The following is a 22,135-nucleotide window of genomic DNA, read 5'->3' on the forward strand; positions in this document are numbered from 1 at the left end:
GAAACGAAAATAACAAATTGTTTGATTAAATAATTAATTATTTAACTGTAGAATGTTATATTGTAACACAATTTATTATCTCCATCTTATAAGACCCCAGGCACTGTATAAAGAGAGACACATTAGTTCGACGCCTTTGATCGTGTGGTAATTGACTATCATTCACGACTACCGTTAGATATACAGAGCCCTAACTACTTAGGCCAGTTCGGGCGCTCCTTTGTCGGTCGCGCCTTATCCACAGTTTATCTTATGGCAATTTCTTACAAAAAGTTTGATAGTCGTAAAAGGGAGTTAGTATATAATCTTTTCTAATAAACGTTTTAGACTTGCCTTTAAACAAGCTTAAGCATAATCGAAGATTATGTAAATGATAAAAGAGCGTGAATTTGACTCGCAGCTCACTTCAGCAATGCTCGAGACTGCAATTATTAAGAACAAGGCATAATAATTGTAAACTGGATTTTCAAAAAAGCAGCCACCGAGTTTGTTGCTGGTTCTTCACGATAGGAACGGCATTTCGAACCAATGCAGTGGTGGAATCACTTGTATAAGTTAATTTGAATAAAAATCTATCTATTTAACTTCCGACAATAGGCTACTGGGGCGAGGCAGCGATGGGTTTCGTGCATGACATCGGTCGTCGCCTAAGGGAAAGAGGTTGCGATCCGCGCTCTGGGGCCTACCTGGTCCAAAGGTTGTCCAACGCCATACAGCGTGGCAATGCTGCCAGCTGGACCTTTCACCCATGCTTTCATGCTGTCACCTTTGGCCCAGGGGCAACCAGGACGGACTTTTTAAAGACGTTTAGGTAACGTTAGGTAAGATTTATTCATATCGGACTCTTGTACATATTGATGCATTAGTTTTAGTTTTTTATTTGGTTTTTAGTTAATTATATTTGTTTACTAGCTGATGCCCGCGACTTCGTCCGCGTGGATTTACGTTTTTCAAAATCCCGCGGGAACTCTTTGATTTTCCGGGATAAAAAGAAGCCTATGTCTTAATGTATCTCCATTCCAAATTTCAGGTAAATCCGTCCAGTAGTTTTTGCGTGAAGAAGTAACAAACACACACACACACACACACACACACACACACACACACATACAAACTTTCGCCTTTATAATATTAGTCGGGATCTTCCTAACATTTCAATAATTCCGCTAGATCTGTCCCTGGCCTAACTGTGTGAGATGATAAGATGCGACTTCATGGTAATGTGTTTCAATATAACATTCCAGATTCGTGTACATTTGGCTTCATAGGCAGGATTACAGCGCGTACAATCAGCGACGAAAGTGTTAAACTTTTAATGGCAGTTATACAACGATATGAAAGTTTTCTTACACAAATCAGATCTGCACTTTGTCATAATGTTACTTGCGTAAGTATTCATTATAAAATACCATGACCGAAACGTCAGGATCGTAACGAATTACATTTATGCATAACATTTTAACTTTTTTATAACAGTTACGATCATAGCTTGGTCTATAGTGTACTTGAAAAGCTTTTCTTGCTATAAGCATCTCTTATAAGCTAAAAATTAGCTCAACTTTAAGAAGTCAAATTGTTTTTTATACCTTTTCTCTATTATAAATGAATCAGTATTGAACTATAAATAAATGACATTGAATTTACACTTCATCGAAATATACATACTTATTATATAAACAGGGGTAATAATGCATCTAAAATTGACAACAAACTTTCGATCTATTTATTATTAATACTGTGTCACCCTCCTTGCTCCACGCTAATTTCACAAAATATGATGATTACAAAGATTTTATAATAAACAATAATATTTATTTCTAACTAAATGGTCATAATCATTACTAGTTCCCATTCCATGAATAGGGCGTAACAAACACACGGTATCACTATTTTATATACATTTTTAAGCGATATCATATTGCTTTCAATAGTTAGAAGTGTCTTTATATTATCAGTATACTATTTTAATGATAAATTAATTTACATGTTTTAGTATAATGCCCTATGTAAACTATCTACCTAAAGCCGCGAGTCGATTTTTGAGCTGTTATCAATCACACTTCAAATGAATTTATTTCTAATATTATTATTTTAAAAATTTAACTTAATGCTCGGAATTGAAAATCGACCCGTCACAATAAATAGTGAATATTTTTTTACTAAATTTCACATAAACGCTTTTCCTCGCGAGTGTACTTTTATACATTTATTTGGCAAATTTTACTAATTTTCATTACTATACATTCATTGCATAACTAAGATTTTTTTGTGCAATTCGTAATTTCTTATAATAATATTTTTTTTAATAATAATTAAGCGTAGCGATAAATGATTAGGTAATATTGATTTTATTTACACATGCTATGAATAATATAGTACAAAACATTCTTTTCTTTTCACTAAATATTTTGTCTTATGTTAATAAATTTTAATCTATTATTTGTAATAATTTACATTTTATTTGAAAGAGTTCGTAAACATTGGTTTGAAGATTTCATTCGATATTAGTAAAATGAAGTAAAAATGGAAGATAAAAATTAATTAATGAACAATTTGAATAATATGTTGATTCTGCTAGAAGTGCTTAGATGCTACTTTTCCTGAAAATTTGAGTTCATCAAAAGATTATCAGCACAAAATTTTACTAACGTAATATTATGAAAAACAAAAATGACACCAACTATAAAGTTGTACACAATCCTCAGATTACGACTAATTCCAGCATTTTTGGGTAAAGGATGTTTCATTACTAATAAGATAAAAATATTAATAAGTAGGTACATAGGACTTTTCAGTCCTTCAAACGCAAACCAGTTAATATACCCAAAAATTTCAATTTAAAAATGTTAATTTTTAAGTAAGAGTGGCAGATGTGATAGAGAATTTTATTTTATTTTATTTTACTGTAAAATGTTTTTGTATTCATTACTAAAGACTAAATATCAGACACTGAATACATTAACTGGTTTGTTTTTGTAAAATGAATAAAAAGTCACCGTGTATATTATTAAAACATTTTTTTAATCTAGTCATGCTCGAATGAAATATTTTTTGAGCGTTCATCGTACGTGCCTTTAAAAAATGTTGTTTTAATTGAGACTAAAGTTATGTGTACGGCATAATTAGTACCAGAATCGATGTAACACTGTCCTTTGATAATCATACTTATAGTGCTATCACGACTAGAAACTATTTCGTGCTCATAACAGCATATATCCATTTTGTATCACACACATGTCTTTCACAGTCAAATTTTCCAAAACACAATTACCTAAAAAAAAAATTATCCTATAATTGTGCGACATGAATTACACTAAAAATAACACATTTGGATTTTAAAATGGCACTAATTGAATTGTACGTTACACGGAAATGACAAAGTTTTTTTCTTCATTCACAAAATAATGGAATGTTTTACAAAAATAAAAACAACTTGGTTACACATTCCGAGTGTTTGAGGAGCTGACGAACAAAACGGCGTAATTACACTTCAGATAAATATTTTTTTTTCTTTAATCCAGACTTTTTTGGTCAACTACTAAAATGTAAATCTGATTTCCAAACAAAACAGCCTAAAACTGCATTAAAAGTTGATGATATCGGTCTCTGAATACAAACTTGAATTCAATTTCAAATAAATAAAACTGTGTTAAAATTAGGTAAAGTTCGTGATTGCGATCAAAACGGTATAACTAGCAGTAAGGTTTCAACAGCTTTCATTCAATTTCACCGTTTTGTGCAATTACACCGTTTTGTCGCCAGCTCATCATTTTGTATAACGATAAGCCTAATTCCGTTGTACACAATCCCTAAACTAAACTAAAATGGCATGTCTAAATCTATTGCTATCCCTTTCATAATGTTGCCTGCGGAAAACGATAGCACTAGATTTAGACCTGTTAATTTAGTTTAGAGACTGTGTACAAGAAAATCGGCCCCATTGTACATCAACATCAACATCGCATTAGCAAGCTAAAAACATACAAGTTAATTAATTTTTAATAAAATAAAATAAAAGTCGTAAGCTATTGAAAACTGTTTAAACAAAAACTAAACAGTCAATTTATTCACTTCAGTAGCCTTCCAACGTCTCGAGTTAATTGTTCCAGTTAATTTAACTAATTGATTTAATCTTCGCAAGTCTTGCAACACTGTTCCTTGTAACGTCTGAGCGCGCACATGTTCATCGCGCGAACGTTTTCGCAGTACCTCGATGTGTCTCGGCAAACTCCATCTGTTAAAATAATCTAAATATATAAAAGGAAAAGGTGACTGACTGACTGATCTATCAACGCACAGATCAAACTACTGGACGAATCGGGCTGAAATTTGGCATGCAGATAGCTATTATGACAGGGACCTTTGCACTGTGGGGACACATTATGTTACCTTTGATACAAGTGGACTGTCGACATTCTCTGACGACGTTGGGGCGCGTGTGCGCACACGCGGCGGCCGGTCGCTCGCGGCGCCGCGTCGCGCGGCGACTTGCGCGCCACACGCATCTCAGCACGCGGTGTTGCCTGCCCTGACCGCAGGGACCTTTGCACTGCGGGCATACACTCATTATTTTGTTACCTATACTTACCTATTATTCGGATTACAGAATGAATTCGTATGGGGACGGAAATATACTTAGAATACGCTAATCAGCTAGTTACTTACACACAGACTTAGTGAAAACTTAATGTTACCGTTCGCTTTTTAATTTTGTGCATTATGACAGTTAATTTCAATAAAACATGAAACTTTTTCTATTATTTTTATTTTTATACATTTGGTTATACTTTCAAAGGTAATAAATCGTATTTATTTTGCCAATGTAGTCAAACGATATTGCTTTATTTCTTGCGAACTTGCTAAGCTTTATAACATGACAATGGGGCCGATTCTCTAGTACACAATCTCTAAACTAAACTAAATTAACAGGTCTAAGTCTAGTGCTTTCCTTTTCCGCAAGCAACATTATGAAAGGGATAGCAATAGATTTAGACGTGATATTTTAGTTTAGTTTAGAGATTGTGTACAAAGGAATTAGCCACAATATAGCATTTGTAGCTAGTTCTACACATAGCTAGCTCACGTAGCACTATAGACGTAGCAAATCCGTTTGTTGAGTTTTCGTGTTTATTCGTAGCTGCTACGCCGTAGCATGAATGTTTACATTCTACAAAATCGGATCAAAATGTTAAACCAAGTTCAGATTGTGCTACTAACTTATTGATGCAGGGGAAAATTAGATTAGACTACTTGAAACAGAACTTGGTGGTTTTGTGTTCAAGTTGCGTGGAAAAGCTCAAGGAGTCACGAATTCGAATCCCAGTAAATTGTTTTTGCACACAGTGATATCTTTAATATACAAAAAATGTTTCTACCTAAGTCCGCTAAAGACTTTGAAACCATCCAACCGATGTGACCCAAACCGGTTTCATTAGAAAGGCAATAATGCGAGAGTAGTAACACCGTTTTTTTTAGCGTAGTAGCACACGCCGGCTATCCACTAGTTATCATATGTAGTTGTAACTTGTAGGGATAGCGTGGATTCGTAATCAATTCGCATCAAAGCGCAACAGTAATATAGTTCGAAGAATCGATAAACTTTGGGTCTCAAAATGCTAGAATGGCGACCTCACACCGAAAAGCGTACCGTTAGCAGACCCCACTAGGTAAACATTCGGCATCAACGAGTCGCGGGGAGTTGATGCAAGTCTATGGCGTGTAAGAGCTAACGCGCACTACGGTCAATTTCCGTAAGTTTTTTCCCGCAAAATCTTTGAACTATAGAACTACATAGAAGGAATTATTTCCACACCGGATTTTCGTAGATTAAAACTCAAACTTGCGGATTTTAAAACGCACTACACACCGCTGTGATAGCCTAGAGGTTAGGAGGTCCGCCTTCTAATCGGAGGTCAGGGTTCGATCCCGGGCACGCACCTCTAACTTTTCAGAGTTATGTGCGTTTTAATTAATTATATATCACTTGCTTTAACGGTGAAGGAAAACATCGTGAGGAAACCTGCATACCTGAGAGTTCTCCATAATGTTCTCAAAGGTGTGTGAAGTCTACCAATCCGCACATGGCCAGCGTGGTAGACTATGGCCAAAACCCTTCTCACTCTGAGAGGACACCCGTGCTCTGTAGTGAGCCAATGATGGGTTGATCATGATGATGATGATGACGACAACTCACCGCACCGTGGTGCGCGCTAGCTCTAAGTGCCTATGTCCAACAGTGGAAATCGATCGGTTGATGACGTCGACCTACCTTACTCCAAGGTCCCACAGCCCACACTGGCTTGCATGGCTGTGTTTCCCTCTTGGTCTTGTCAGGCTGTCTGCTGTACACGCATGACGCGTCAGACACCACGGTCCCGTTGTCTGCCATGCACTCCACGCGCCGGCGGACTATGGCTGGAGGAATAAATAAAGGTTTTTTATTCTGATACAAGCTAGCCCTTGAGTGCAAGCTCACCTGGTGGTAGATGATGAAGCAATCTAAGATGGATGCGGGCTAACCTGGACGGGGTATGCCAGTTTTTATTAAACCTGTGGCGGTTACCACAATAGAAACTAGATGGCGCTGTTCAATCGATGACGTAGTCCCGAACAAATGTACCGCCGATAGTAATCGCACTAACGGAGTTTTCTGCAATCTGGACTCTATATAGAAGTTTCAAGACATAACCGTCGGCCCAGCTGGCGCTACCGAGCACAACCATCCGCTCGGTGGGAGATTTCCCCTTTGGTACGGTCGAGCCTGCACACCGCTCCCGTACAAACCTATACCCCTTTGGTTTCTACACGGCATCGTACTGGAAAGATAAATTGCTTGCAGGCGGCACGGCTTTGCCGGTAGGGTGGTAACTAGCCCCGGCTGAAGCCTCCCACCAGACTCGATCAGAAATTTAGAAATTATAAACTTCCAAACCCCTGCCGGGAATCGAACGTAAATTGGTGTAATCCACGTGGATAAAGTGGCGGGCTAGAATAACGGGAATAAAGCTAGTTAAATGATATAAATATTCTCACCATTACCACTGGGTAAACACCGCGGCATAGACCAGGCGGGAGGTCCTCCAAGTTGCGCAATTGTTGCTCGCACAGTCGCGCAACATGGTCGGCGCTGTGAGTCCTATTGATGCACACTCGTCCGTCTCTACTATAGGCGTTTGGTTTGATATTTTGTCCTAAGCACAAAAACATTCTTACCGTTACCACTGGGTAAACACCGCGGCATAGACCAGGCGGATGTCCTCCAAGTTGCGCAACTGTTGCTGGCACAGTCGCGCAACACGGTGGGCGCTGTGAGTCCTCTCGATACACACTCTTCCGTCTCCACTATAGTCGTTTGGTTTGATATTTTGTGCTAAGTACAAAATTAAATTCTGTCAGTCAAGTTTTCTTGAGCATTGTTATGAGCTAAGGTTTCATAGCTAATAGACATACAAAATTAGATTCTCGAGATCTGAGAAAGTTGACGAAAAAATGCAAAAAGATGGCCTTATCTAAGTGAAACAACGCTATGTCAAAAAAAAAAGATTCTACAATGAACCAAAAGCTTAGTTTGCTATAATCCGCTGAATCGCTTAATCTTAAGTTTGCGTATCACATGCTGCGTGTTGCACCATACAGATTTGATCTGTTTCAGCGGATTATAGCAAACTAAGCTTTTGGTTCATTGTATATCATGGACTTCCGCAAAATAACGCCTGCTTCTATATCACGAAGAAGATAGAAGAGTAAGAGTGTATCAGTTCATATGGTACTTTAAATAGTACACTAGATAATACGTCGATTCGTGTTTCTAGCACGCTCTTAACATAACATAAAACATGTTATAGAAGTATTTCTTATGCGGTGTTGCATTAAAGACTATAATTTATTTGTTTTGTTCCATACTAATTTAAAAACCTCCAGATATGACATGGGCAATTTTTGAAATCGTTGCTTCCCATATTATCACTAATTTTGAAAGTATGTTTAGTCGAAATATATTTAATCAATAAAGTTCACACAAAATATTTGTACTCAAGGTAGAACAAATTTAGTTAACAACTTTCTGGTAAGCACACGCGATATATTGAAAAATTTCACCCAAAGTAATAATTAAATACGGCGTATAATTAAATTTTCATATTCGTGTAATATTGGAAAAGTTCGCCCGCGCTCTTGCTTCAAATAGTTTCACAAAGTTCCTTGAGTCGGAAATTTCTATTCATTAAATTCAAATCTGGATCAGCGCTGAATAACAGGCTTAATGAAGGCAGATGTGGAACGAACATGAACATTTTTCTAAAGTTTTCAAAAGTAGGCTCAATTTGGAACCGCAAGTGAGTTGAATTAAAACGAAAAAAACCGGCCAAGTGCGAGTCAGGCTCGCGCAATGAGGGTTCCGTACTAAAGTGGTATTTTTTCGACATTTTGCACGATAATTCAAAAACTATCATGCATAAAAATAAACAAAAATCTGTTTTAGAATGTACATGTGAAGACCTTTCATATGATACCCCACTTGATATAGTTATCCGACTTCGAAAGTTGAAAATACTAACTATTAGTTCATGACCACAATTTAATTTTTTTTGTGTGATCCAACCCTAAATTCACGGTTTTCAGATTTTTCCCCAAATGTCAGCTATAAGATGTTGGCCTACCTGCCAAATTTCATGATTCGAGGTCAACGGGAAGTACCCTGTAGGTTTCTTGACAGACAGACGGACAGACATACAGACAGACAGACAACAAAGTGATCCTATAAGGGTTCAGTTTTTCCATTTGAGGTACGGAACCCTAAAAAAAACATTTATTTAATTCGGGCCTGGCGCAATTAACAGAAAATATTATATACTTGAACCAAATAATTTTAAAAATATAAATCAGGATGTGAGACGATTTTTAAGCTTTGAAATAAATGCAGGTTTTCATATGGAATTGAAAGCTTTACCCACTAAGAGTATTATAATAGCTAAGTCACCCCGGTTTCACATGGGTGAGCTTACTCACTTTACAGGCTGTCTACGATACGATACGATGCACGATACGATACGATACGATATACGAATATATTTTACATGTAAACCTTTCTTTTAAAATATGAATAACTAGCTGATGCCCAAGACTTCTTACGCGTGGATTTAAGTTTTTAAAATCCCGTGATAAAAAAAAAACTTTGATTTTCTGGGATAAAAAGTAGCCAATGCCACTCTCCAGGTCACTATCAACTATACCCATGAAATAAATCACGTCGACCCGTTGCTTGGTTGCGACGTGATTGAAGGACAAAGCAACAAAAAAAAAAAACACACTTTCGCATTTTTAATATCTGGGTACTGGATGTGAAATGAAATTTTGAGAGTTACAAAGGTAGGTTACTCACACGACAATACACAGATAAATACAGATTATGAAAGGTGATTGAGAGAGAAAGAGATTTTTTATACTGTCAAAAAATAAAACATAAGAGAAAAATATAGAACAAGAACAAGATATCAATGACTGAAATCTAAGTATCATTTTGGTCTCTAGTGTTAAAAAATAGACTATAAGAGAATACTCACTTGACAAACGGCACCTCTTATTTGGTGACCAGATTGCCCACAGTGGGCGCTGCAAGTTGACCATTCCGTGGTCATCCACACGAAATCGTTTACATCAGAGGGTGGTATCCTGAACAACAGTAAGGAAATCAAATATAATATTATGTCTAGAAAATAAAATTTACTGCCAAATTTTATCGAGTCTTTTATATAGGTACTTTTAGTTTTTATCATCATGATCTCATGGGTCACCTCTCAGAGTGAGAAGGGTGTACGTCATAGTCTGCCACGCTGGCTCAATGTGGATTGGCAGACTTTACACACCTTTAAGAACATGGAAAACTCTCAGACATGCAGGTTTCCTCCCGATGTTTTCCTTCACCGCTAAAACTTTTGGTATTATTTTAGTTTTTAAAACAGACCTTTTCATTATTTACAAAATATTATAATTTGCCAAATCAAATTCAAAGAAAGAAGTTATTATATTTCTTTTATTTATATATCAAAATCGTATTTCACCTGTTTTCCGAGGATTCAGTTGTCGTTTCAACCCAATCACCAATCTCTTTAAGATTAAGACTTTCTATTCTTCCTTCTTCAATGGTATTTCTATTATAATCCTCATTAACTATAATGATATCAGAATCATCATCTTCAGGGAATACTATTTGTTTATCTTGAAGATTTACAACTTGAGCTTGGATCGGACTTCCGTAGTTTTGGTACATAATCACTGGGTCGACCATTCTTTGGCCCCTCGAATTTCCGATGCGCTGAAAATTCCAGAACATCTGAACATATCAATGAAAACTGCCCTTAAGAGGTAGAATAGTCGAAATTCTTAAAGGAAAATATAGACAAACAATTTAAATATATTATGCATGACAGTTACAGCGATTTATATTTATGTTTTAAAACGAGTAATGATCAAAATCTCTCAAATTTCTATGTACAATGTTATCCCAATAAATATTATTGAAAACTAAGTAATAGAAAAAACTAAATACCGGATTATTTAGATGAAAAATTATTATTATTTACATGAAAACATTTTGATTTACCATGGAAATTAGTTATGGAAAGTATTACCCCTCGTTTTCCGTGATGAATATCACTAAACTTGAGAATGAACTCTAAACTAAAGCCTCGTACCCACTAGGCAACATTTGGAGCGCAACATGTTGATCAGCAACGGGCAATTTTGTTGTCTGTTCATGCATGATCAATCGTCAACAGCATGTAGCCAGAGAAACTATGGTTTTAAGAATTTTTATAATGTTTTACCTACACGTCAAGGAAATTTCAAAATAATTTCAATACATATCAAAAATTGGTGACCGCCAGGAATCGAACCCGCATCTCCTGGGATCGCACCTGACGCTCTAACCACTAAGCTACGGCACGCTTGCTGCCAGTGACAAAATGTGTGATTTGTGATTGTGTGTGATTCCTGCCGATCCGCAATTTTTGATATGTATTTTTTATTTTGTTTATTTGAAAGTAATCAACAGCTTAATTACATAACTATTATTTAAATCTTAATCTAGTTTTTACAGAATACCACAAGAGATTACTTAAATTAATTATTTAGGAACTAGGGCGGTGTTTATAATTACAAAAAAAGTGCTCAGGGATCTCCATCTGGTTGATGGATCTCTTACAAACTTTACCCGTATGAGCATAACAAGCTGCGAGATACTGTTAAAAAAATTTGAACCTTTAATATCGAAGCATGATACACACAATGGACGTAATTGCGCGTCACGTCTACACTTGACATCATTTGATGCTCAACAGAACAAATAACAAGCCGTGGATCATGTTGCGTACGAGCTGGCAATGTTATGCGTTGTTGTGAGCCATTGCCATTATAGTTGAGCGTCACGAGTTGCGTGTCAATTGTTGCCTAGTGGATACGAGGCTTTAAACCACCCTAAATAGTACCACCAATTCATGCGATGAGAATACTATAGCAAAATATCAGCGCTGAATTGAATGTCCCATGAGCCATGCTCTATTCTAGTAACGGCTCACCTGAAGTTGCATTACTAGATAATGCAGGCACGGCAAAAGCCTGGAGGCACCGTTTCGTTTTGGCGGAAGCATCTGAGATGACACTGCAGTCTCCTTTTGATATTATCCGCGGCAGCGTGCGAAAATGTTATTTATTTTTAAAAATAGTGATGGACAAACCGATGAGGTAACTAAAGTTTGTAAGAAACTAGCTTATGCTCGCAACTTCGTCCGCGTGTACTACCCAAATTTCAGCCCGATCCGTCTAGTAGTTTGAGCTATGCATGGATAGATCAGTCAGTCAGTCAGTCAGTCACATTTTCCTTTTATATATTTCGGAAAATTATTTAGATTTAATTTCACGTGGAGTAACCACGTGAAATCTCTCGGATCTCACGGATCTAGAAATCGAAAAATGATGTTCCCTACTCACAATATTTTTAAAAGACCTATTCAACGATACCCCACACTATGGGCAGAAGAGAAAAAAAAAATCATCCCCACTTTACATGTAGGGGCGCTACCCTAAAAAAAATATTTATCAAAATCTATTTCACCACTTTGTCGGCGTCATTAATATTTATATCCATGCCAATTTACAGATTTCTAGTACTTGATAATAGTCTCTGAGTTTAACCCAGGACGGACGGACAGACAGACGGACGGACATGGCGAAACTATAAGGGTTCCTTGTTTACTTCGGAACCCTAAACAGCATTCAATAGTCGGTCGAATCGCGAGTCGGAACGAGACTGACTTAAAAACCATCAACCACCCGCATTTATACAAATCGACTCAGATGGCTTCCCCGCAACAGATCATATTATGACTTTCGTTCAAGAGGCGGCAACTACAAGTTCGATAACAAGTTACAATGTTATATCGATACTTTTAAGTACCTTTTAACGATTCAAGTCGCGCAACATATCACAACAGTATATAGTATAGGTGTGTCGGTTACAATGATTTGCTATCTCCAGTAATCCGACTAAGTTCAACAATAAAACGGCAGTAAACTTTACGGCCGTCTTTTACGATCTAATAAAATTATTATTGAATGTACATTATATACTAGGGAGCTCTAAAGAAAAGGTCAAGGCTTTGGAAGGACTGAGGAAGATTTTTAATTTTATCGTATTATGCTAAATTGGGAAAAAGATTTTTCTGAAACTAGCGCTTATACTCGCGACTTCATCCGCGTGGACTACACAAATTTCAAACCCCTATTTCACCCCCTAAGGGGTTGAATTTTCAAAAATCCTTTCTTAGCGGATGCCTACGTAATAATAGCTATCGGCATGCCAAATTTCAGCCCGATCCGTCCAGTAGTTTGAGCTGTGCGTTGATAGATCAGTCAGTCAATTAGTCACCTTTTCCTTTTATATATTTAAGAATTATAGCTCTATTAATCTAAGCCATTGTCTGGGCTCATGCTATCGAAATACAAAATCTGATACTTAATTACACAACTGAAAGAAATAAGGAGTGTAATGTTTTTTGCGTGTGTGTATGTGAGCTTCTCTATTCAACCATAACTTCTTAATGCCTGAACAGATTTGATGTATTCATAGGAGTTTTTACATCATCCGAAGTGATACTGCCTATATTTAATTTTTCTAGACCAATTAATTATGGTACTTGATTTTTTTTAGTTTTTAATGTAAAATAGTTACAAAAAATAGGTGCCAAATCATATAAAATAGCTTACTGACCCAGAACACGTAAAAACGTTGCAAAGATTTCGTCAGATTTCTTCGCAAATATTTCATAAGAAAGTGCAGAGACATTCAAGAAAATCCCCAAAAGTCTTTATAACACCAGGCATGCTTTCTAACTTATTCTTATTCCTTGTAAAAGAGATTTACTATTTTCATTTGTGGCAGTGCGTTTTTCCATGGCTCATCGCACGACACGACAAATAGGTTTAATGACTTTGAGCGTCATAGCTATATTTCTACAACCAAGGATTTATGCAACAACATCATATAGCACGACGTTCCAAGCATGAGCTGTTTTTGGATATACCTACTGTCGCCGCACTGAACGTATCGTACGTAAGAATTACAAAATAGCGCAAATGCCGTGTTTCTTTTTTAATTTTTTCATTAATTATAGGTACACAATCACACTTGATGGGAAGCGTTGATGTGGACTAAGACAGGACGCGCTAACCTACAAGATGTCTATTCAATCGTGTCTGCTGGAATTGACAGTTGTTGAAAAACATGAACGACAGTCGTGTGTGTGTCGTAACCGCAAAACGTGTCGTGCGGTGGTCCGTGAATAAACACCCGACTTAAAATATTTCGTGCCGATATTACGTTCGCTTATGATAATTTTTATAGTGGCAATATATTGTCAATTTGGTGATCTAGAATAGTTTTATTGGGGGTGCTATTGTTATGAAAATGTTGTTCAATATTGGTTTTCGCTTTAAAGCCTAGTTTGTGAAATGTCGTTTAATAATATTGGTTTGCTTTATTATTTATTCATAATATATAACAAGCGTCATTGTAATATTATTATGATAATATCTAAAATAAAGGGCCGAATATATTTCATTCCATTAAATATAAAGACTTCGGGTTACGTATGATACAAATAATATTTTCACAAACTTGAAATAGCGACTACACGCGGTTTTGCCCCCATGAGAATTTCAAAAATCCAGTTTTATCAATTTTCTTACATTATAACGAGAAGATCTGTGCAATACCTTATACCTATTAAGCGTATGTGAGCGAGATAAAAGATTAATTTATTTTACATATTAATACATTATTATTGATTAAATTATTAATGTAAAATCTAGCCTATCTTTTTATTTAATTTATACTAAAGTTACAAATGTTATAAAAATAGCACTTCGGTTTGTCCATTCCTATTTAAACAAATCTAACAGGTATATTAAGCATTTTAGCAACATTCAACATATTATTGTATTATTCGACAACAAATTTATTAATATATTATAATATATATGTATATATTGAATATAATATATTTTTGAATACAGTAGGTAGTCAAGAATCTCACCTCGTTTTCGTCGTAAATGTCGCGTGCCTGCGAGTTGTAGCTGGGAGCGGCTTTGGTGCTCGTGGTTGGATTTCCATAAAGAGCGTCTCGGACTTTGTCGATTTTGCCTGGCGAATAATTAATTTGCATTATTTTCTGTCAAGCGGGATCAGCTTTCCAGTAAACCTCGTTTTTATTTACTATACGCTTACGCTTACGCTTGACCACAATCACACCTGGTGGTAAGTAATGATGCAGCCTAAGATGGACGCGGGCTAATCTAGAAGGCTATGGCAGTTTTTATTGAACCCACACCCCTTTGGTTTCTACACGGCATCGTACCGGAACGCTAAATCGCTTGGCGGCACGGGCTTGCCGGTAGGGTGGTAACTAGCCACGGCCGAAGCCTCCCACCAGACCAACCAGAAATTTATAAATTATAAAATTCCAAACCCCTGCCGGGAATTGAACTCGGGACCTCCCACTAACAAGACAAGAGCGCTTACCACTGTGCCAGAGAGGTCATCAAAGAGTCACTTTTTTAAAGATAATCGTATTGTAATTGCTATAAAACAAAGATCGCGCAAGATTAGGTATTGTAAAACTTAGCCATTCGTATCAGAAATGAAGATGAAGACAAAGCGTTTCATGCGTGTACATGGAATGACATAAGAAGATATCAAGGAATATCCATGTTATAAATTTTATTATTATTCAGTAGCTAAATTACCTTTTTGTCGGCCTTTATAATTTTTCTTCTGGTCGGGCGGTCGCTGCTCGTGCGACTGGTCGTCCGAGCGTCCGCCGATCATGGCGCGATACCGCCCGTCCGCTCTGCTGACAAGGGCTTTGTTATTTTATCTTGCCTGAGCATACTCGGCGCCTTAGGCAAAGGAGATTGCCCATTTTCTTAGGAGCTTTGGGCCCCCCCTAGTATAATTGTTATGTCACCATGGTTTTAATTTTATTTTGTAGACAAATAATTACCTTTTTATATTCTGCGAACGATTTTCATTTATTCACCCTGGTTATAAAGAAATCTTATTTTTTATGCTGCTGATATTGAGGTTATTTTTAATTAATTCTTCTTCAAAATAAATTGATGTTTACGATTCTAACTGTTATTGTGAATATTTTCAATAATAGAGTGAAAGAAAAGTCGTTATAAAACGTAATCGTAGAAAAATAACACATTAAAAAAAATATTAAGTCTTGACACGACGACGCCACAAAAGAGGGCCCGTTCACGGGCGATCTCCTTTCTGGACTGACGCTCTTTGAGGCAATGAGCTCTTCAGAATAAGATGGCGGTAGGTACAGTAGGAAGTAGGGTAGGGTGGCAACAATGAACCACATAAAGTTTAAGCAGTCATTGCATAATATATGACATAACTTTTTTAGAATTTTTCTTTTCAAAAATGGAAAATGGTGCACTGCGTGGATGAATGGAAGTGGGGGGACGGAGGACGGGGGGGGGGGGTTGTTTCTCATTGAACCGAAGTAGTTTAATAAGGACTAGGCACTAATCTACCGTTAATTTTTTTTATTTTATTTTAGAAAAGGTAAGTATATCTTCGAAGCTTAGTAAAGTCAATAACTGTGTGTTTGCCCAGTGTGCCCAGTGTGTCTTTCCAAACTAAAACTAATCTTTTAACTTAATTACCAATGATCCGTCTAGTAGATGGAGCTGTGCGTTGATAGATCAGTCAGTCAGTCAGTCACTTTTTCTATATAAATATTATATTATAGATGATTTTGAAGACACAGTTATCGGGTGCACGGTGCAACTAATCGGACTATTATATGAGTAGATGTCAAAATGCCAAATAAGGCAATAACTAGCCGCGGTCAAAACCTCCCATCGGAGCAGACCCGACCCAATTTAGACAGTATAATTTCCAAAATTGACCCCAATTTGCAAGGTGATAGCAAGCCGCTGGAGATATGACCAGTAAATAAATTATACAGTTAAGAAAACCCAAAAAAAACACGCTTTTATGAGTTACTAGCTGTTGCCCGCGACTTCGCCCGCGTGGAATTAGTTTATTTAAAATCCCGTGGGAACTCTTTGATTTTTCGGGATAAAAAGTAGCCTATGTCACTCTCCAGGTCTTTATCTATACCCGTGCAAAAAATCACGTCAATCCGTTGCGCCGTTGCGACGTGATTGAAGGAAAAACCAACAAACCAACAAACACATTGTCGCATTTACAATATGGATAATCATCATTTGAACTATTCCTTGTATCAACTACGGATGTTTCAAATTTCAATCCATCGCCACTACATGAGAAACCGTGCTCAGTAGCGGATTGTCTTAAAATGGGTTTAGGTCATAGTCTATCAGGCTGACCAAGCGCATCTGAATGTAACAGAATATATTGCAAAGAACCCATCTGACTGACGCTAGAGTTCAAAGAATGTTGCGTAAGTAGGCGACTCGGAGTCAATGCTACGTCGTAGGTGGGGCATTGACCCTAGTTTTGCACGCTATACATTGCGGGTTTGAAAAATACTAAATCACTAAAAACTACAAATTAATTTATTGGTATTGGATTGTGTTTTAAGCAGGTTAACAATAACGCAAAGTTTTTGCTAGCGTTCTGGTTACACCCTGTATAATATAGATGGATAGGATATGATATTGTACGGGAGCGGTGTGCAGGCTCGACCGTACCAAAGGGGAGATCTCCCACCGAGCGGTTGGTTGTGCTCGGTAGCGCCAGCTGGGCTGACGGTTATGTCTTGAAACTTCTATATATAGTCCAGATTGCAGAAAACTCCGTTAGTGCGATTACCATCGGCGGTACATTTGTTCGGGACTACGTCATCGATTGAACAGCGCCATCTAGTTTCTAGTGTGGCAACCGCCACATCATGATAGGGAAATAACACATACCTGTCCGCTAAAGGCGACGATGGTTCATCCAATGCCTTATGCCTTTCGATTTCCTCGCTGGAAGGGAACTCTCCAGGCCTTGGTTTCACGAGCAGCGTCAGGTTAGCACTGGATCTGCCTGCAACGCATGTGTACACCCCATGGTCTCGGAGTGAGAGCGATGTAATGCGTAGTGCGCCCTGGGTGGGAAAGAGATGGAAATATAATAAAGATAGGAAAAAAAGAAACCAACAGTTGGCGTTAGGTAAAACGAGCTTAAGATGACAATGAAGGTGATGTGTCTGCGTATAGGTTCTGTACTTCCCTAGCGAGCGAAGCGAGGGTTGGTGCGGTGGCCCTACAGATAACGGATACTTCTCTAGTCCGTGGGTGGCCCACACAAACACAAACCCTCCGTGAAGCCTTACTTCGTACTTGTGATGTAACGAATATTCGAATTCGCATTCACATTCGCGAATATTCGCATATTTTTGCATATTTGCATTCACATTCGCATTCCGCGAAATTACTGCGAATGTTTTGCGAATATAAATTTTTTTTTGATGTAATAGTTGGTTAATAAAACAAAATCCGTTAATTTCTTATGTTTTTAATGTAATAAAAAGTAACGTCGTAATCGCATTATCAGTCTTCTCTTTATCATTTGGTAAGGGGACTGCCGGCCGCCAAAGTCAACAAGCCATAGACAAGTGGCGCCAAATTTAAACAAAAACTGAATATTCGCAATCGCATTCGCATCCGCGAATGTCCAAAATATGATATTCCTTACATCACTACTTCGTAACACCAAATAGTTTCAAGATCAGGGTTCTTTTTTCTGACACCAACAACAGTATGATAATGATGAGAACGGATATGAAAAGTAAAGTTGAAAACCGTTTGGCATGTGAGATAAGTAGCTATGTACATAATATATTATTTTTCATATTATTAACATAGCAAAGATATCTACCTGATAACATTATTTTCCGAGTAAGTAGATTGTTTTCAGAGAATACACTTACCTTATTTACTTATCTCTATTCTCCATCCGCAATCTAATTAACCAGTTCCGAAAATGCTTTAACGAACTAAATTAGCGCGATTTTTTTTTTTTGTTTGCAGAAGCTTTGTTGCGTGTTCGTTTAGAGGAAAAATTATAATTAAAACTACTTCGTCCGCGTGGAATTAGGTTGAAAAAAATTCCCATGGGAACTCTTTGATTTTCCGGGATAAAAAGTAGCCCATGTCACTCTCCAGGTCTTTATCTATACCCATGCAAAAAATCATATCAATCCGTTGCACCGTTGCGACGTGATTGAAGGACAAACCATCAAACCAACTAACAAACACACTTTCGCATTTATAATAAGGGTACTGATTTCCTTGTTTCAATTTACATTTAATTTACAACAATTTTAACTTAATATATTTAGACTAGCTTATGCTCGCGAATTCGTCCGCGTGGACTACACAAACTTCAAACCCCTATTTTACTCCCTTAGGGATTGAATTTTTAAAAATCTCTTCTTAGCGGATGCCTACCTCATAATAGCTATCTGCATGCCAAATTTCAGCCCGATCCGTGCAGTAGTTTGAGCTGTGCGTTAATAGATCAGTCAGTCAGTCAGTCACCTTTTTCTTTTATATATTTAGATCCTAGATGATGCCCGCGACTTCGTCCGCGTGGATTTCGGTTTCTGAAAATCCCGTGGGAACTCTTTGATTTTCCGGGATAAAGGCCTATGTCCTTCCCCGGGATGCAAGCTCAATCTCTGTACCAAATTTCATCAAAATCGGTTGAACGGATGGGTACTGTGTAAAGCTAGCAGACAGACAGACACACTTTCGCATTTATAATATTAGTATGGATTAGTAGGATCCTTTACTTTTTAATTAGCTATTTACGGTCGATCCGATTAAAAAGTCGCAAATTATTTCCCCGATGTTTTGCCCACTTTAATTGTTTCAATTCCAAATGAGAAATTGGTCGCAGTTGCCAGCGACAGCCCATAAATATCATTAGCAAAAACGTTCGGTAACTCTTAGGCCCCTGCTAAACTGAAAATTTATTAATCTGTGGCTTTGCTCAATAACTTTGGAAGGTAAAGGTCGATTCACACAAAACTGTGCTGTCTATCCAAATTATTGTTTGGTACATTATTGATTCCCGCGACTTCGTACCCGTCGATTTAGGTTTTCAAAAACCCCGTGGGAACTCTTTGATTTTCCGGGTTAAAAGTAGCCTATGGGGATGCAAGCTCCTTCTCCGGGATGCAAGCTATCGCTGTACCAAATTTCGTCAAAATCAGTTGAACGGATGGGCCGTGAAAGGCAAGCAGACAGACAGACACATTTTTGCATTTATAATATTAGTATGGATAATAATACACCTGGTATCCATTGAAACGGAGATGGGTAAAGATGGTGTTTAGCAGAGTAATCAGATTATCTAAATATATAAAAGGAAAAGGTGACCTGACAAACTGACTGACTAATCTATCAACGCATAGCCTAGAACTACTGGACGGATCGGGCTGAAATTTGGCATGCAGAAAGCTATTATGACGTAGGTATCCACTAATAAAGGATTTTTGAAACCAACCCCTAAAGGGGTGAAATAAGGGTTTGAAATTTGTGTAGTCCACGCGGATGAAGTCGTGAGCAAAAGCTAGTTATCGATAAATAAATAAATAAAAATATTTTTATTCAATTTAACTTTTACAAGTACCTAAGTACTCTTGAATCCATTTCCTATGCCTCCTAATTCAGACCTCCAAAGTCAGTCAGCCATCCAGTAAATGACTTAGGTCAACACATATCAATCGATTGATAGGTGTGCGTTATCACAACACCTAGGCCACACGTTCCTAAGTTAATAAGATAAACTAGTACTTTTATATATTCTGTGGTTAAACTACCAACCTTTTTGGAAATCTTGTACTTCTTTGACTTCGCAATAATCTGATGATCCTTGGCCCACTGGATCTTCGTCCTGTTGTACCCTTTCACGGGGCATTTGATCTTCACTTGGGTTCCGTAGAATATTGTTGCTGACCCGCCCACCTTTACTGTGACCTGTTTAAAAAATAGAAAGATATTATCCATATCCATACTAATCCATACTAATATTATAAACGCGAAAGTGTGTCTGTCTGTCTGTCTGTCTTTCTTCAAAACTTCAATTTACAATATTAGGTAGGTATTCCCAGTGTATACATTTATGATGCGTCATCATATTTTAGCATCAATTAGTATCATAGTCAAGAGTTTGATGACATCTAATAATGTTTAAAAAAGTTTAGTTCTATTAGTATAATCATGTAGGTATTCTTAGATAACGCAAGCTTTTCGCTAACTGGCGCAAATTTTCATATGACTACAAAATATAATCGATCGTACCAAATTATACCATGCTCGAATGTACCAAATCGTCAACACAATGCTAACTATTTTGGAACATTTCAAAAGAGATTTTAGGTACCTTTTTCTTCTTCGGATCATGCTGTATATACGAGGAGTTGGCCAGGGATATCTCCGGCGCAGACGTGTCCAGGAGGCACGGGCGACTGTTGCACGACTTTGTGTTGGCCGGTCGAGGAGAGTTGCACTGCGAGGCTGGTCGCTCGAACACGTGCGATTGTGCCACTATTTGCTTACTTACATAGATGAAAAATATGATATTGGAACCTTCAGAAGACATTGGAGATAGGTACCTTTTTCTTCTTCGGATCGTGCTGTATATATGAGGAGTTGGCCAGGGATATCTCCGGTGCAGACGTATCCAGGAGACACGGGCGACTGTTGCACGACTTTGTGTTGGCGGGTCGAGGAGAGTTGCACTGCGAGGCTGGTCGCTCGACCACGTGCGATTGTGCCATTATTTGCTTACACACCACCTGCCATGTAAGGTTAAATTATAGGTTTATTTGGAAGGGAATGGAGGAGGCCTATGTCGGAAGAAACTGAGGCGTTAAAACGGCTACCGAAGACGCAACTTGCTATAGATACTTAATAATAATATGTAATTAATTGTTTTAAATTAACAAATTGTAAATTGCGTATCCTTAGAATAATAAAGGCTTATTTATTTATTTATTTATTATTTATTTTATTTATTTATATACTAATTTGAAAAGTGAAACATTTTATACGACACTTTGTAGACCTGAGCACTAGATAAAAACTGAGACTGGTGTTTGCAATTTGCAGCCCAAATAGACCGTCGCGTGGTCTGTGCTAAGGCTGACGAATATCATCGGCCTTAAAACGTTGATTTTAAGACTTAAAAACAATCAAATAGTTACTAGGAATTTCGTCTATTCAAGTTTTGTGTTGTATTTAAAAGACCTTAGTACGCTCCCCAGCACTTTCCATACAAATATAGTTTGGTCCTCATTCGAATATTAACCAATCGAACTCAATGAAATTTTGTAGATATTTTCTAGAAACAAATAATTATATATGTATTTGTGGCTTGGACTGTCCAGTCAGTGGCTCTCTCCTGCATGCCACCAGACAGGACAGTCCAATCCAACGTTGCAGTACTGTTGGTCTGGTGGAGGCGCTTGTGGACATATGGTGTTGGGTATTACCACTGTGTTGGTAGAAATAGAAATAGAAATAGTTTTTATTTGCCAGAATGTGGTACAATTTGGTCTTAAATCTATTTTGAGCCCTTGACATTCAA

At 37.4% G+C, this 22,135-nt stretch overlaps 1 protein-coding gene across 5 annotated transcripts in view; it reads right to left on the bottom strand.

The window, feature by feature from the left end:
- Positions 1 to 778: 778 nt before the first annotated feature.
- The window catches only part of nolo (no long nerve cord), a 382,845-nt gene continuing 361,488 nt past the window's right edge, over positions 779 to 22,135 (bottom strand). For 4 of the 5 annotated variants that reach the window (XM_069499947.1, XM_069499946.1, XM_069499945.1 and 1 more), the window contains 12 exons: positions 21,162 to 21,344; positions 20,371 to 20,523; positions 17,467 to 17,645; positions 15,298 to 15,401; positions 14,589 to 14,695; positions 11,574 to 11,666; positions 10,059 to 10,330; positions 9,561 to 9,669; positions 7,213 to 7,369; positions 6,269 to 6,414; positions 4,390 to 4,549; positions 779 to 4,234 (listed from right to left, as the gene is read on the bottom strand). In XM_069499947.1, the coding sequence (XP_069356048.1) occupies positions 4,128 to 4,234; positions 4,390 to 4,549; positions 6,269 to 6,414; positions 7,213 to 7,369; positions 9,561 to 9,669; positions 10,059 to 10,330; positions 11,574 to 11,666; positions 14,589 to 14,695; positions 15,298 to 15,401; positions 17,467 to 17,645; positions 20,371 to 20,523; positions 21,162 to 21,344 (1,770 nt within the window). In that variant the 3' untranslated portion in view covers positions 779 to 4,127. The remainder of the gene's footprint in view (positions 4,235 to 4,389; positions 4,550 to 6,268; positions 6,415 to 7,212; positions 7,370 to 9,560; positions 9,670 to 10,058; positions 10,331 to 11,573; positions 11,667 to 14,588; positions 14,696 to 15,297; positions 15,402 to 17,466; positions 17,646 to 20,370; positions 20,524 to 21,161; positions 21,345 to 22,135) is intronic. The other variant, XM_069499948.1, reaches the window with a different exon arrangement.

Source organism: Maniola hyperantus, chromosome 7 (assembly GCF_902806685.2).
Source record: "Maniola hyperantus chromosome 7, iAphHyp1.2, whole genome shotgun sequence".
NCBI lineage: Eukaryota > Metazoa > Arthropoda > Insecta > Lepidoptera > Nymphalidae > Maniola > Maniola hyperantus.